Raw genomic sequence first — 14,602 nt, 5'->3', positions numbered from 1 at the left:
GATTGCATTGGTTGCTGTTTTCATCTGTCTTTTCCTTTTTTCTCTTTAGTTCATTCTCTTGGTTGTTGGGGAATTGGGGAACTGTGGGGAGGATTTTGGAGGGTTCGGGTTCACATTTTTTGGCCTTGTGGGAGATCTGTCAACGTTCCCTTGAGCAGGGCATTAACCCTGGCTGCTTCTGTGTGTCGCTCAAAATGGGAATCTGTTGGATGACTGGTATGATGTAGTTGTTGAGCGGCTTCAATGCAAGTATATTGTATGTTTCGGATATTCAAACAAAACATAAATAAAAAAACATTTGAATCTCTTATCAAAGAAACCAATAAATACATTTACATAATAAAATAGTATTTCTCAAAAAGGTTTACATATTGTCCCATACAATAATCTTTAATCTTTGTTCCTAAAAAATGTTGGTTTGGTCGCAACCCCAACTTTGAATACCACTTGCATAAGGGATAGAGATAAGAACTAGCTGTGTTTGGAGCTTTGAGGCACTTGTCCATGCTATTTGTCTGTTTTCATTTGTATGTGTGTGTGTGTGTGTGTGTGTGTGTGTGTGTGTGTGTGTGTGTGTGTGTGTGTGTGTGTGTGTGTGTGTGTGTGTGTGTGTGTGTGTGTGTGTGTGTGTCATGTCCTCTTCCGTCCCCAGCCCGCTCAGACCGCTACCACCACGTCCACTCTTATGATGAGGACGACACCAATGATGATGAACCTGTCGAGATCCGTCGTTTCTCGTCCTGCTCCCCTCGCTTCAGCAAGGTCAAACTCTACACTTACTCATCTTTACACTTACTCATCTTTAAACTTACCTTAAAACTTCAATTAAACACAGTCTCAAATAGCCGACCTGTCCATTTTTATAGCCGGCCAACGCTACACATTTCAGCTAATAAACACCTGTTTCAAATAAACACGGGGTCTAAATGAATTGTTTACAACATTACCATGAATTACCATTCATTTTTTACATGGTTTAATGTTTAATTTGTTACATTAAATAATTCAGTAATGTCTCGAAAAAGTGATGCCAATCAGCAGTTTTTATCACCAGTAAGAAACTGCTAGCCATTGGCTGCTAACAGATGATAACTGCTAGCCATTGGCTGCTAACAGATGAGAACTGCAAGCCATTGGCTGCTAACAGATGAGAACTGCAAGCCATTGGCTGCTAACAGATGAGAACTGCTAGCCATTGGCTGCTAACAGATGAGAACTGCTAGCCATTGGCTGCTAACAGATGGGAACTGCTAGCCATTGGCTGCTAACAGATGAGAACTGCTAGCTAACTGGCAAGCACAAAAACTGTGCTTGCCAGTTACAGACCCTCCAGAAATCAGCTGTTCACTCTAGTGACGAAAGTAAGAACTGCAGAAAAAATGCACATTCAAAGAGGAGAATAATTATTTTGTCAAGGGTGGGGTTTTTTATACATTTTTATTAGAGGCAAACTAAGACAAAATAAATGTGGCACAGTGTGTGAATGATAGCACATTTGTGCAGGAAATTAAGATATTGATTAAAATACTGGAAGTGAATGCTGGAATTAAACAATGAAGTAAGCAAATGAGCAAACGCTGTGTGCATTTAAGGAAAGAGACTCATGACTCAAATAGAAGCCTGTGTCTAATAAGCGGCTGTTGTGTTCAGTGATTCAAGCAAATAAACGCCTGGGCTATTAATTGATGTTAACGTAAAACCTATACTTCGGCCTAATTGGTTATTCTGTCTTACCTCCCTTCTCCAACACTCCTTGCTGATCTAGATTAACTTGATGCCCCTGATTGTACAAGTCTAGGCCATGTAAACGTACCTTCCCTAAAGCCTGTCAGTAAATCTCATAATCCTAAATTCTCATGAGTCTTTCTTTTAAAATGGTTTCAGTAGCACAATTAGCTTTCACAGATTAGTCAAGAAGGGGAGATCTGAGCAGAAAGAGACATACGTCTGAGCCAAGTGACTTAACGTGACTATCACACATGGTAGACTAAGTCATGAAAGAACCTTTTTGGTAACCTTGGATTTTATTGACACACATGCCTCAGATCTCAGATCTCAGATGCTCAGATCTCCCCTTCTTGACTAATCTGTGAAAGCTAATTGTATCACTGAACCCATTGTAAGAGAAAGAATCAAGGGAAAATGTGTAATTATTCCCTCTGTGGGTGCTGAAAGCTTATTGGTCCTCTCTCTGTTGGGAACTACAGGTGTACAGCAGCATGGAGCACCTGTCCCAGCTGGAGCACAAGCCCCCAACGGTGATCCGGCGGGAGCAGAAGGGCCCCAGGGAGGACCGGGCGGCCAAGAGAGAGAGCCTGGGCAGCCTGACCTTGAGAGATAAGAGCTGGAGGACAGGATCACCTGAGATGTGAGTATGACCACTACTGTACTCTGACTCGTACTAGTGCCCTCTTACCTTGCATAACAAGTAGGAAATGTGACATTGTTGGTCCTCATTATCAAGGCTCTCATTATCATTAGTCATTGTTTGTTTTTATAAATACATTATATTTATGTTGTGTTGTGTGTAGGAAGCGACTGTCATGCTCAGAGTCATCCTTCACTGAGAGTGACTCCAGTCCTCCATCTGGGGCCCGGCGACGCTTTTCTGCCCTCATGGACACTCACCGCTTCGCCTCCCCACTAGAGGCCGATCCTGAGCTGCCAGTGCCCACCAGGCAGCCCCCAGTCAAGGCCAGGGGCACATCTCTGGAGGGGGCCATGGGCACCACATCCATGGGCACTACATCCAGCCAGGGGGATTTTAGGAAGGAAAAGGAGGGCAACGGTTTGACTGCTGGAGGTGAGGGCATTTGGCATTAGATAATGGATGAATCCTGGCTTGACATACACTTTGATACCTACATGATTTTATTCCTCCATCTTTCTGCTCTGCTCCAGACAAGCTTCTGAGGCCAGCTGATGTACCAATGGGAGTCATCCCCAGCCCCAACAGTACTGTGACTGCTGGGGCAACAGAGCCCCAGGGGTCCCGGGCCACCAACGAACTGGTCCTGAGGAGGGTCCGCCACAGCCAGCTCTCAGCTGAGGGAGAGAAACGCAACTCGCGACCCGTGACCAAGGTCATCAAGTCTGCCTCCACCACAGCCCTGTCTGTCATCATACCTACAGGTGAGGAGCTGGAAGGCAAGGGAGTGTGAGAAGAACGGGGCTGTCTGTTGCTAATGACAATATTAATGTTAAACAGTAAAATGGTTAACTGGGCTTGTTATGGAAAATTGTACATTTCTTAAAGACTATATCTATTGCTTTGACCTTCAATTGACTTATTCAGATGTTTTTTCTCACACTTTATTCCTGTGATTCTCTCCCCCCTCCTCAGTGGAGCAGCATGGTATGTCCCCCCTGGCCAGCCCCATGTCTCCTCGATCCATATCCTCCGACCTGTCGTCTCGTGACTCCTCACCCAGCCGAGACTACTCACCCACGGTCAACGTGTTGCGTTCTCCCATCACCATCCACCGCTCTGGGAAGAAGTACGGTTTCACCCTCCGAGCCATTCGAGTCTACATGGGAGACAGTGATGTCTATAGCGTACACCACGTGGTCTGGGTGAGACAGCGATAGAGATGATATGTTCTGTGTTCATTTCTATGAAGAAAGTAGTGTTAAGTAGACATCACTCTATTGAAGAAGTTCTGTATCATAACAAAGCATCGCTACAATTGTAGTGGAAAAAACAGACTTGTCGAATAGCATGATTACTTGTTTGATTGATGTTGATCTGTTTCAATCACAGCATGTGGAGGACGGAGGCCCTGCCCAGGAGACGGGACTCTGCGCTGGTGACCTCATCACTCATGTGAACGGGGAGTCTGTCCACGGGCTGGTGCACACTGAGGTGGTGGAGCTCATTCTGAAGGTGAGAGGAAAGGAAAGAAACAACAGGTGTTTTTTTCTACATTATAGAATACAGGTGAAGCCTATCATACACTGTGTGCACAATTATTAGGCAAGTGAGTATTCTGATCTTATCATTATTTCTATGCACATTTTCCAACTCCAAACCATATAAACTTGAATGCTTTTTGGATGGAATCATTTTCAGGTGATATGTATTTGTGTGATGAGGGAGGGCGTGGCGAAAGTGAATAACACCTTATGTCAAGGTGTGCATATTTATTAGGCAGCTTCATTACCTCAGGTAAAATGGGCCAAAAAAGAGATTTAACTGACACTGAAAAGTCACAAATTGTCAAACGCCTTTCAGACGGATGCAACACTCTTGAAATAGCTAAACTATTGAGGCGTGACCACCGGACCATCAAACGTTTTGTTGTGAATAGTCAACTGGGGCGCAAAAAACGCATGGAGAAGAAAAGGCACAAATGAACTGCAAAAGACTTGATAAGAATTAAACATCAAGCTACCAGGAACCCATTATCCTCCAGTGCCACCATATTCCAGACTTGAGAAGAATTAAACATCAAGCTACCAGGAACCCATTATCCTCCAGTGCCACCATATTCCAGACTTGAGAAGAATTAAACATCAAGCTTCCAGGAACCCATTATCCTTCAGTGCCACCATATTCCAGACTTGAGAAGAATTAAACATCAAGCTACCAGGAACCCATTATCCTCCAGTGCCACCATATTCCAGACTTGAGAAGAATTAAACGTCAAGCTACCAGGAACCCATTATCCTCCAGTGCCACCATATTCCAGACTTGAGAAGAATTAAACGTCAAGCTACCAGGAACCCATTATCCTCCAGTGCCACCATATTCCAGACTTGAGAAGAATTAAACGTCAAGCTACCAGGAACCCATTATCCTCCAGTGCCACCATATTCCAGACTTGAGAAGAATTAAACGTCAAGCTACCAGGAACCCATTATCCTCCAGTGCCACCATATTCCAGACTTGAGAAGAATTAAACGTCAAGCTACCAGGAACCCATTATCCTCCAGTGCCACCATATTCCAGACTTGAGAAGAATTAAACGTCAAGCTACCAGGAACCCATTATCCTCCAGTGCCACCATATTCCAGACTTGAGAAGAATTAAACGTCAAGCTACCAGGAACCCATTATCCTCCAGTGCCACCATATTCCAGACTTGAGAAGAATTAAACGTCAAGCTACCAGGAACCCATTATCCTCCAGTGCCACCATATTCCAGACTTGAGAAGAATTAAACGTCAAGCTACCAGGAACCCATTATCCTCCAGTGCCACCATATTCCAGACTTGAGAAGAATTAAACGTCAAGCTACCAGGAACCCATTATCCTCCAGTGCCACCATATTCCAGACTTGAGAAGAATTAAACGTCAAGCTACCAGGAACCCATTATCCTCCAGTGCCACCATATTCCAGACTTGAGAAGAATTAAACGTCAAGCTACCAGGAACCCATTATCCTCCAGTGCCACCATATTCCAGACTTGAGAAGAATTAAACGTCAAGCTACCAGGAACCCATTATCCTCCAGTGCCACCATATTCCAGACTTGAGAAGAATTAAACGTCAAGCTACCAGGAACCCATTATCCTCCAGTGCCACCATATTCCAGACTTGAGAAGAATTAAACGTCAAGCTACCAGGAACCCATTATCATCCAGTGCCACCATATTCCAGACTTGAGAAGAATTAAACGTCAAGCTACCAGGAACCCATTATCCTCCAGTGCCACCATATTCCAGACTTGAGAAGAATTAAACGTCAAGCTACCAGGAACCCATTATCCTCCAGTGCCACCATATTCCAGACTTGAGAAGAATTAAACGTCAAGCTACCAGGAACCCATTATCCTCCAGTGCCACCATATTCCAGACTTGAGAAGAATTAAACGTCAAGCTACCAGGAACCCATTATCCTCCAGTGCCACCATATTCCAGACTTGAGAAGAATTAAACGTCAAGCTACCAGGAACCCATTATCCTCCAGTGCCACCATATTCCAGACTTGAGAAGAATTAAACGTCAAGCTACCAGGAACCCATTATCCTCCAGTGCCACCATATTCCAGACTTGAGAAGAATTAAACGTCAAGCTACCAGGAATCCATTATCCTCCAGTGCCACCATATTCCAGACTTGAGAAGAATTAAACATCAAGCTACCAGGAACCCATTATCCTCCAGTGCCACCATATTCCAGAGCCGCTACCTACCTGGAGAGTCCAGAAGTACAAGGTGTCAAGTGTTCAGAGACATGGCCAAGGTCAAGAAGGCTGAAACACCACCACCACTGAATAAGATTCACAAGTTGAAGCATCAAGATTGGGCAAAGAAATAGCTGAAGACAGATTTTTCTATGGTTTTATGGAGAGATGAAATGTAATGAAATGAGAGTGACTCTTCATGGACCAGATGGATGGGCCCGTAGCTGTATCAGTAATGGACACAGGGTACCACTTCGATTCAGGCGCCAGCAAGGTAGAGGAGGGGTACTGGAATGGGCTGCTATCATTAAGGATGAGGTAGTTGGACCTTATCAGGTTGAAGATGGACTGAAACTGGACGATACTTTCTTCAATCAGTGGTACAGGAAGTAGTCCTCAGCATTCAAGAAGGCCATGATCTTTACATTTACATTTTACATTTAAGTCATTTAGCAGACGCTCTTATCCAGAGCGACTTACAAATTGGTGCATTCACCTTATGACATCCAGTGGAACAACCACTTTACAATAGTGCATCTAAATATTTTAAGGGGGGAGGGGGTGAGAAGGATTACTTTATCCTATCCTAGGTATTCCTTAAAGAGGTGGGGTTTCAGGTGTCTCCGGAAGGTGGTGATTGACTCCGCTGTCCTGGCGTCGTGAGGGAGTTTGTTCCACCATTGGGGAGCCAGAGCAGCGAACAGTTTTGACTGAGCTGAGCGGGAACTGTACTTCCTCAGTGGTAGGGAGGCGAGCAGGCCAGAGGTGGATGAACGCAGTGCCCTTATTTGGGTGTAGGGCCTGATCAGAGCCTGGAGGTACTGAGGTGCCGTTCCCCTCACAGCTCCGTAGGCAAGCACCATGGTCTTGTAGCGGATGCGAGCTTCAACTGGAAGCCAGTGGAGAGAGCGGAGGAGCGGGGTGACGTGAGAGAACTTGGGAAGGTTGAACACTAGACGGGCTGCGGCGTTCTGGATGAGTTGTAGGGGTTTAATGGCACAGGCAGGGAGCCCAGCCAACAGCGAGTTGCAGTAATCCAGACGGGAGATGACAAGTGCCTGGATTAGGACCTGCGCCGCTTCCTGTGTGAGGCAGGGTCGTACTCTGCGGATGTTGTAGAGCATGAACCTACAGGAACGGGCCACCGCCTTGATGTTAGTTGAGAACGACAGTTTGTTGTCCAGGATCACGCCAAGGTTCTTAGCGCTCTGGGAGGAGGACACAATGGAGTTGTCAACCGTGATGGCGAGATCATGGAACGGGCAGTCCTTCCCCGGGAGGAAGAGCAGCTCCGTCTTGCCGAAGTTCAGCTTGAGGTGGTGATCCGTCATCCACACTGATATGTCTGCCAGACATGCAGAGATGCGATTCGCCACCTGGTCATCAGAAGGGGGAAAGGAGAAGATTAATTGTGTGTCGTCTGCATAGCAATGATAGGAGAGACCATGTGAGGTTATGACAGAGCCAAGTGACTTGGTGTATAGCGAGAATAGGAGAGGGCCTAGAACAGAGCCCTGGGGGACACCAGTGGTGAGAGCGCGTGGTGAGGAGACAGATTCTCGCCACGCCACCTGGTAGGAGCGACCTGTCAGGTAGGACGCAATCCAAGCGTGGGCCGCGCCGGAGATGCCCAACTCGGAGAGGGTGGAGAGGAGGATCTGGTGGTTCACAGTATCGAAGGCAGCCGATAGGTCTAGAAGGATGAGAGCAGAGGAGAGAGAGTTAGCTTTAGCGGTGCGGAGCGCCTCCGTGATACAGAGAAGAGCAGTCTCAGTTGAATGACTAGTCTTGAAACCTGACTGATTTGGATCAAGAAGGTCATTCTGAGAGAGATAGCGGGAGAGCTGACCAAGGACGGCACGTTCAAGAGTTTTGGAGAGAAAAGAAAGAAGGGATACTGGTCTGTAGTTGTTGAGATCGGAGGGATCGAGTGTAGGTTTTTTCAGAAGGGGTGCAACTCTCGCTCTCTTGAAGACGGAAGGGACGTAGCCAGCGGTCAGGGATAAGTTGATGAGCGAGGTGAGGTAAGGGAGAAGGTCTCCGGAAATGGTCTGGAGAAGAGAGGAGGGGATAGGGTCGAGCGGGCAGGTTGTTGGGCGGCCGGCCGTCACAAGACGCGAGATTTCATCTGGAGAGAGAGGGGAGAAAGAGGTCAGAGCACAGGGTAGGGCAGTGTGAGCAGAACCAGCGGTGTTGTTTGACTTAGCAAACGAGGATCGGATGTCGTCGATCTTCTTTTCAAAATGGTTGACGAAGTCATCTGCAGAGAGGGAGGAGGGGGGGGGGGAGGAGGATTCAGGAGGGAGGAGAAGGTGGCAAAGAGCTTCCTAAGGTTAGAGGCAGATAATTGGAATTTAGAGTGGTAGAAAGTGGCTTTAGCAGCAGAGACAGAGGAGGAAAATGTAGAGAGGAGGGAGTGAAAGGATGCCAGGTCCGCAGGGAGGCGAGTTTTCCTTCATTTCCGCTCGGCCTTCCGGAGCCCTGTTCTGTGAGCTCGCAATGAGTCGTCAAGCCACGGAGCGGGAGGGGAGGACCGAGCCGGCCTGGAAGATAGGGGACATAGAGAGTCAAAGGATGCAGAAAGGGAGGAGAGGAGAGGAGGGTTGAGGAGGCAGAATCAGGAGATAGGTTGGAGAAGGTTTGAGCAGAGGGAAGAGATGATAGGATGGAAGAGGAGAGAGTAGCGGGGGAGAGAGAGCGAAGGTTGGGACGGCGCGATACCATCCGAGTAGGGGCAGTGTGGGAAGTGTTGGATGAGAGCGAGAGGGAAAAGGATACAAGGTAGTGGTCGGAGACTTGGAGGGGAGTTGCAATGAGGTTAGTGGAAGAACAGCATCTAGTAAAGATGAGGTCGAGCGTATTGCCTGCCTTGTGAGTAGGGGGGGAAGGTGAGAGGGTGAGGTCAAAAGAGGAGAGGAGTGGAAAGAAGGAGGCAGAGAGGAATGAGTCAAAGGTAGACGTGGGGAGGTTAAAGTCGCCCAGAACTGTGAGAGGTGAGCCGTCCTCAGGAAAGGAGCTTATCAAGGCATCAAGCTCATTGATGAACTCTCCGAGGGGACCTGGAGGGCGATAAATGATAAGGATGTTAAGCTTGAAAGGGCTGGTAACTGTGACAGCATGAAATTCAAAGGAGGCGATAGACAGATGGGTAAGGGGAGAAAGAGAGAATGACCACATGGGAGAGATAAGGATCCCTATGCCACCACCCCGCTGACCAGAAGCTCTCGGGGTGTGCGAGAACACGTGGGCGGACGAAGAGAGAGCAGTAGGAGTAGCAGTGTTATCTGTGGTGATCCATGTTTCTGTCAGTGCCAAGAAGTCGAGGGACTGGAGGGAGGCATAGGCTGAGATGAACTCTTTATGCAGGACAATGCTCCATCACGTGTATCCAAGTACTCCACTGCTTGGCTAGCCAGCAAGGGCCTCAAAGATGCCAGAATAATGACCTGGCCCTCTTCCTCACCCGACTTAAATCCTATTGAGAACTTGTGGGCCCTTCTCAAAGGATTTACAGTGAGGGAAGACAATAAACCTCTTTGAACAGCATTTGTGAGGCAGTAGTTGCTGCTTCAGCGAAAGTTGATTGTGAACAGATCAAGAAACTGACAGACTCCATGGATGGAAGGCTCAAGGCAGTTATTGAAAAGAAGGGTGGCTACATTGGTCACTGAATATTTTTGAAAGGCCAAACTTAGTTAATTGTCATTTTGTGTTACTTGTTTGTTACACTTACTCTAAAAATTGAGAATAAAAAGTGAGTTGAGACAAATTATTTTTGTAGTTTAGTTGCTTAATAATTGTGCACACTAATAGTTTCCTAACACTTATATATTCCCCAGAGATAGACAAACCTCACCATTCCTTTGTTAAACATTCAGGTTTGAGATGCAATAACATTTTGGATTGACTGAGAGCATTGTGTTTGTTCAACAATAAAATGAATCCTGAGGAATAAAATGTGCCTAATAATTGTGCAAGCAGTTTATACTGTACTTTTTTTGTTTCCGTTGTTTCTCCAGAGTGGAAACAATGTGACGGTGACCACCACTCCCTTTGAAAACACCTCCATCAAGATTGGTCCTGCCCGCAAGTCCAGCTACAAGTCCAAGATGGCACGGCGCAACAAGAAGACAGGGGCTAAGGAGGGACAAGAAAGGTACAAGTGGGTTTCTCTGCACAGCAGATGCTACACTATGATTTCAGATGAGCGCTCTAGAAAATCAATGTCATTGACTCTGTTCTTCTAACTCTCTCATCCTCCCACCTCTCTCTTTTCACTTCATACTCCCAGTAAGAAGCGCAGCTCGTTGTTCAGGAAGATCACTAAGCAGTCGAACCTGCTCCACACCAGCCGCAGCCTGTCCTCTCTGAACCGCTCTCTGTCATCAGGGGACAGCCTCCCAGGCTCCCCCACCCACAACCTCTCTGCCCACTCCCCCACACAGAGCTACCGCTCCACCCCCGACTCCACCTACCTGGGTCAGTATGAAGGGCAATACTCTACCTACATTACTGTACAGCACTCCTCTTATCATCTGCACCCTAACATAACAAAATAATACAGTTTGAATTATTGCTATATCTCCTCTTCACTCCTCAGGCAACTCTTCTCAGAGCAGCTCTCCAGTCTCCAGCACCCCTAACTCCCCGGCTGCCTCCCAGCACATGAGACCCAGCTCCCTGCACGGCCTCTCCCCCAAGCTGCACCGCCAGTACCGCTCAGCCCGCTGCAAGTCAGCTGGCAACATCCCCCTGTCCCCCCTGGCCCACACACCCTCCCCCACCACCTCCTCTCCCCCACCCCTGTCTGGCCACACGGTGGGTAGCTCCAACACCACTCAGGCCTTCCCAGCCAAGCTCCACTCCTCTCCCCCTGTGGCCCGTCCCAGGCCCAAAAGCGCAGAGCCCCCCCGCTCACCCTTGCTACAGCGGGTTCAGTCGTCAGAGAAACTGGGCGCGACCCTCCTGCCCTCCTTTTCATCTTCGTCATCAGCTTCCTCCCCCCTTGCAGGGGGGGTGTCAATGCGTAAGCACAGCCTGGAGGTGTCACATGGGGACTACAGGAGGGAGTCTTTCCACTGCGAGCACAGCCTGCAGAGTCTGCTGGAGATGGAAGGAGAGAACGGGCCCGTTCCCCCCTCTCCCTCATCTTCCTCCTCCCCCTCTCCCCCCACGGTTGGAGAGACAGGATGCCTGAAGCCTGTGAGGAGGCTAGGGAGACAGGAGTCGCCCCTGAGCCGGGACACATTGCAGACAGGGAGGGAGAGAGCTGCCCAGACTACAGCATCTGACCCTCACACTGACAGCACACCTGTTAAAGTAGAGCCCAAGACCAGCGCTGGTGAGACAGCTAAGAGATTAACCCCTTGTGAGGCTCTGAATAGAAAAGCTTCCCCAGTACCAGGTGAGGCCCAGCCTAGCCCAGCCTCAAACCTCTCCACTCCAGGGGCCAAGTCCAGCCCAGCAGACAGACCTCTAAGCTCTAGTGCTTCAAGCTCTGAAACAGCCAGTGGAGGCCCTAAACTCACTGAGAGGGCCCCAGTCCAGGCTACATCCCAGAGTCCGCTCTCCCAGGAGCGTAAGCACCAGGCTGTCCGGACAGACACCACCCCAGCAAGCAGAAACCAGGAGAAGAGTGAAGAGAAAGGGAGTGTGGGCCCAGACAAAGTCACTACACAGAGGGCGGGAGCTACAGAGTTGGCCAAGGCAAGTAAAGACACACAGATGGGAGAGAGCACTTTGAAAGGAGGGATGGGTGGCATTGACAAAGCCACTGAGACCAAGGTTAAAGGACCTGCTCCTTCAGTCCCAACCCAAGCGCCAGCCCCAACCCCGGCTACATCCCCTCTTACCATAGGCCCAGTTCCTGCTTCAACAAAATCCAGAGCAGACAAGGTTTCTGTCCCGTTGAGCAGCTACCGAGGGGCCAAGGAGGAGAGGAGTCACCTGGAGGTGGTGGAGGAGAACCCTATGTCCCCCTCCTCCACCGCTGCCTCCCCCTGCTCTAGCAAGTCACGCCCCGTCTCCCCTGGTGACAAGCCAAGCTTTGTGACTCAGCTGACCAGTGTGGCCAAAAACGTGCTGGGGCCTATGAAGATGGGATCCCAGGAAGGGCCCAAGGGTGGTGAGGAGAAACGGGGAAGTTCAGCAGGAAAGTCTGAGGCTCCGTCTGGAGGTAGTCGATGGGGGGCTCAGGGGACATCTCAAAGTCCTTCCGGCTCAGCTCAGCCTGAAAAGGCAAACACGAGGAATTCAGGTAAGCACCACTCCTGATCTGCGAGTGAGGGACCTCTGGGATCTCCCAGAAAATGCCTTTTGGACCGGAATATCATGCCACCATATCAGGCACGGACAGGGCACCCTCAAAAAAGGGACAAAAACATGTGCGCCTAAAGAAACACACACCAAATAGCTAGAAAATACAGACCTGTAGATAAAACAAGAATATGTGGAGGAATGTGCTTTAATGCTGTTCTCAAATGTGTGTATGTATGTACTGTATGTGTAATGTATATAGTAAAAGCGTGTCTTCTTGCATGTTCCACATTGTACATGAGAGATGAAAGAGAATATTTAAAGAGATGGGGAAAAACATCTAACAGACCTGATGGTAGTGAACACTGTGAACATCATGTCAACAGCCCCCACATGTTCCCAAAGTAAACAGCATGTCAATAGGCAGGCTTCTGTCACAGTATGTCACCATGAGGAGCATTACCCATGTCCGTCAACTTCGATGCTATCTTTTCAGTCAGTTAAAATACGAAGATAATACAAAGACCTTGTTCTTTTTCTCACACAGTACCTGGAGAAAAGATTGAGAGAAGAATTGTTGCATTGGTGTAACATGCATTGGTGTAACACATTGAGATGTGTTCCTAACTGGACTAAGATGATGACCTGCTTGCTAAATATGGAACTTGGAATTGTATTGTGTAAAGAAGAGCTGAATGAATTTGTTTGAGTGTTTTAAGGGCTGAGTCCTGGTTGGATTTAGGTGGACTATCTGAACTTGCACAGGGACACTATGCAATGGGATTTTTAGGTATTTTCCTGTGTGTCCCCTACAATGTACCCATGAACGGATGTTAGGGAGTAAGCCAAGCAATAAGCCAAGCAGAGCAGATATTGTTTTCCGAATTGTCTGCATTGACTCCACCCACTGGGCACACAATGGTTGAATCAATGTTATTTCCACGTCATTTCAATGAAATTACGTTGAACTAATATGGGATAGACATTAAATTGACGTCTGTGCCCAGTGGGCATTGTGAATTGTGCAATTATTTAGGTTCTGACATGAATACAGTGCTAATGAATTGAACTAAAGAAGTGGAACCCATATGTCTCTGTGTTAATTAAGTGTAGTCAGGTGATGAAATAGATACTATAGAATGGGAGTCTTCTTTGAGACTTACTCGTACTCTGGCAATGTAGGCTAGAACTCTCTCCCTTTTCAATGTATGCAAAATTAGCCTTGTATAATGTAATGTGCGAATAAAAGTGCCAGTTTTAATTGAGGGATAACATGTTGTTTACAGTGATATGTAATGATATGCAAGTTCTATGTAGAATTCCTAGTGAGATCTGAGAGCCCACCCGAGACCTAGGCAGCGCTCTCCTCAGTGACGTAACTTAATATGTTCATGCCCATACCTGTATCAGACTGCCATCTTGTGGCCATCACAGCATTTGAGGTCAAAATGTAATTTACACATAATTAGTTCACAATTTAATGACACAAGATTAGATTTTATTATTACCCTCATATCTTCATTATGTTCTATTGTAACCATTGTTCCATTCATATAGCTACTAGAAACGTGTTTGTCTAAATACAATTTGAAAACTTTTGTTGTTTGTATTATGACCGATAAAGAGAGCTGTATGGTACAGATACAGTGCTCCTAGGAGAAAACAAACAGCTCTTATTTAGATGAATGCTAGTTAAAAGCTTGTGTTTGTGTATGCGGGGGTGTGTGTGGAAATTGCACTTTATTTTGTGTCAAATGTATTTATCTATTTATTACACTATTTATTGTATTTGATTATTTCTCAAATTGCTCTCAAATGGTTTACTTGTGCATTGTTCTTTGAATCGTTATTTATATCTCTAAATTGTAAAGTCTACAAATGAGAGAATTTACCAAATATGTGTGGTTGTCCTATTTTGTGCAGTTATACTTCTGTCATTCCATAAGAGAGTTGCAATACACCATGGCCTCTGTCCATGTTGACTTATTTGTGAGTTTTGACTTTTTTATGACACTTCTCTCAGTTCATTGTTGTCCATGTTATTTTATTCCCTAGGCACTGTTATGAAACCAATGCAAAAAAAGCCTAAAGAGTAATAAAATACTTAAAGAGAATCCTTAAATTATAATGTACCTGTTTGTGTTCTTGTTGTCATACATAACTTTGACAGACAACTTCTAAATGGATATCAGAGGGGTCTACAGCAGGGCCACGTTCAGCAAAAC

The 14,602-nt window shown here is 46.9% G+C and overlaps 1 protein-coding gene across 5 annotated transcripts in view; it reads left to right on the top strand.

The window, feature by feature from the left end:
* The window catches only part of LOC123998812 (microtubule-associated serine/threonine-protein kinase 1-like), a 78,184-nt gene extending 63,693 nt beyond the window's left edge, over positions 1-14,491 (top strand). For all 5 annotated transcript variants that reach the window (XM_046303983.1, XM_046303982.1, XM_046303985.1 and 2 more), the window contains 10 exons: positions 653-762; positions 2,208-2,368; positions 2,532-2,803; positions 2,902-3,132; positions 3,344-3,573; positions 3,761-3,883; positions 10,142-10,278; positions 10,414-10,601; positions 10,723-12,378; positions 12,925-14,491. In XM_046303983.1, coding sequence (XP_046159939.1) covers positions 653-762; positions 2,208-2,368; positions 2,532-2,803; positions 2,902-3,132; positions 3,344-3,573; positions 3,761-3,883; positions 10,142-10,278; positions 10,414-10,601; positions 10,723-12,378; positions 12,925-12,968 — 3,152 coding nt within the window. In that variant the 3' untranslated portion in view covers positions 12,969-14,491. The remainder of the gene's footprint in view (positions 1-652; positions 763-2,207; positions 2,369-2,531; positions 2,804-2,901; positions 3,133-3,343; positions 3,574-3,760; positions 3,884-10,141; positions 10,279-10,413; positions 10,602-10,722; positions 12,379-12,924) is intronic.
* Positions 14,492-14,602: the final 111 nt, after the last annotated feature.

Source organism: Oncorhynchus gorbuscha, linkage group LG16, assembly GCF_021184085.1.
Source record: "Oncorhynchus gorbuscha isolate QuinsamMale2020 ecotype Even-year linkage group LG16, OgorEven_v1.0, whole genome shotgun sequence".
Classification (NCBI taxonomy): Eukaryota; Metazoa; Chordata; class Actinopteri; order Salmoniformes; family Salmonidae; genus Oncorhynchus; species Oncorhynchus gorbuscha.
The sequence above is the reverse complement of the archived record's forward strand: the minus strand, read 5'-3'. Positions and strand labels throughout refer to the sequence as shown.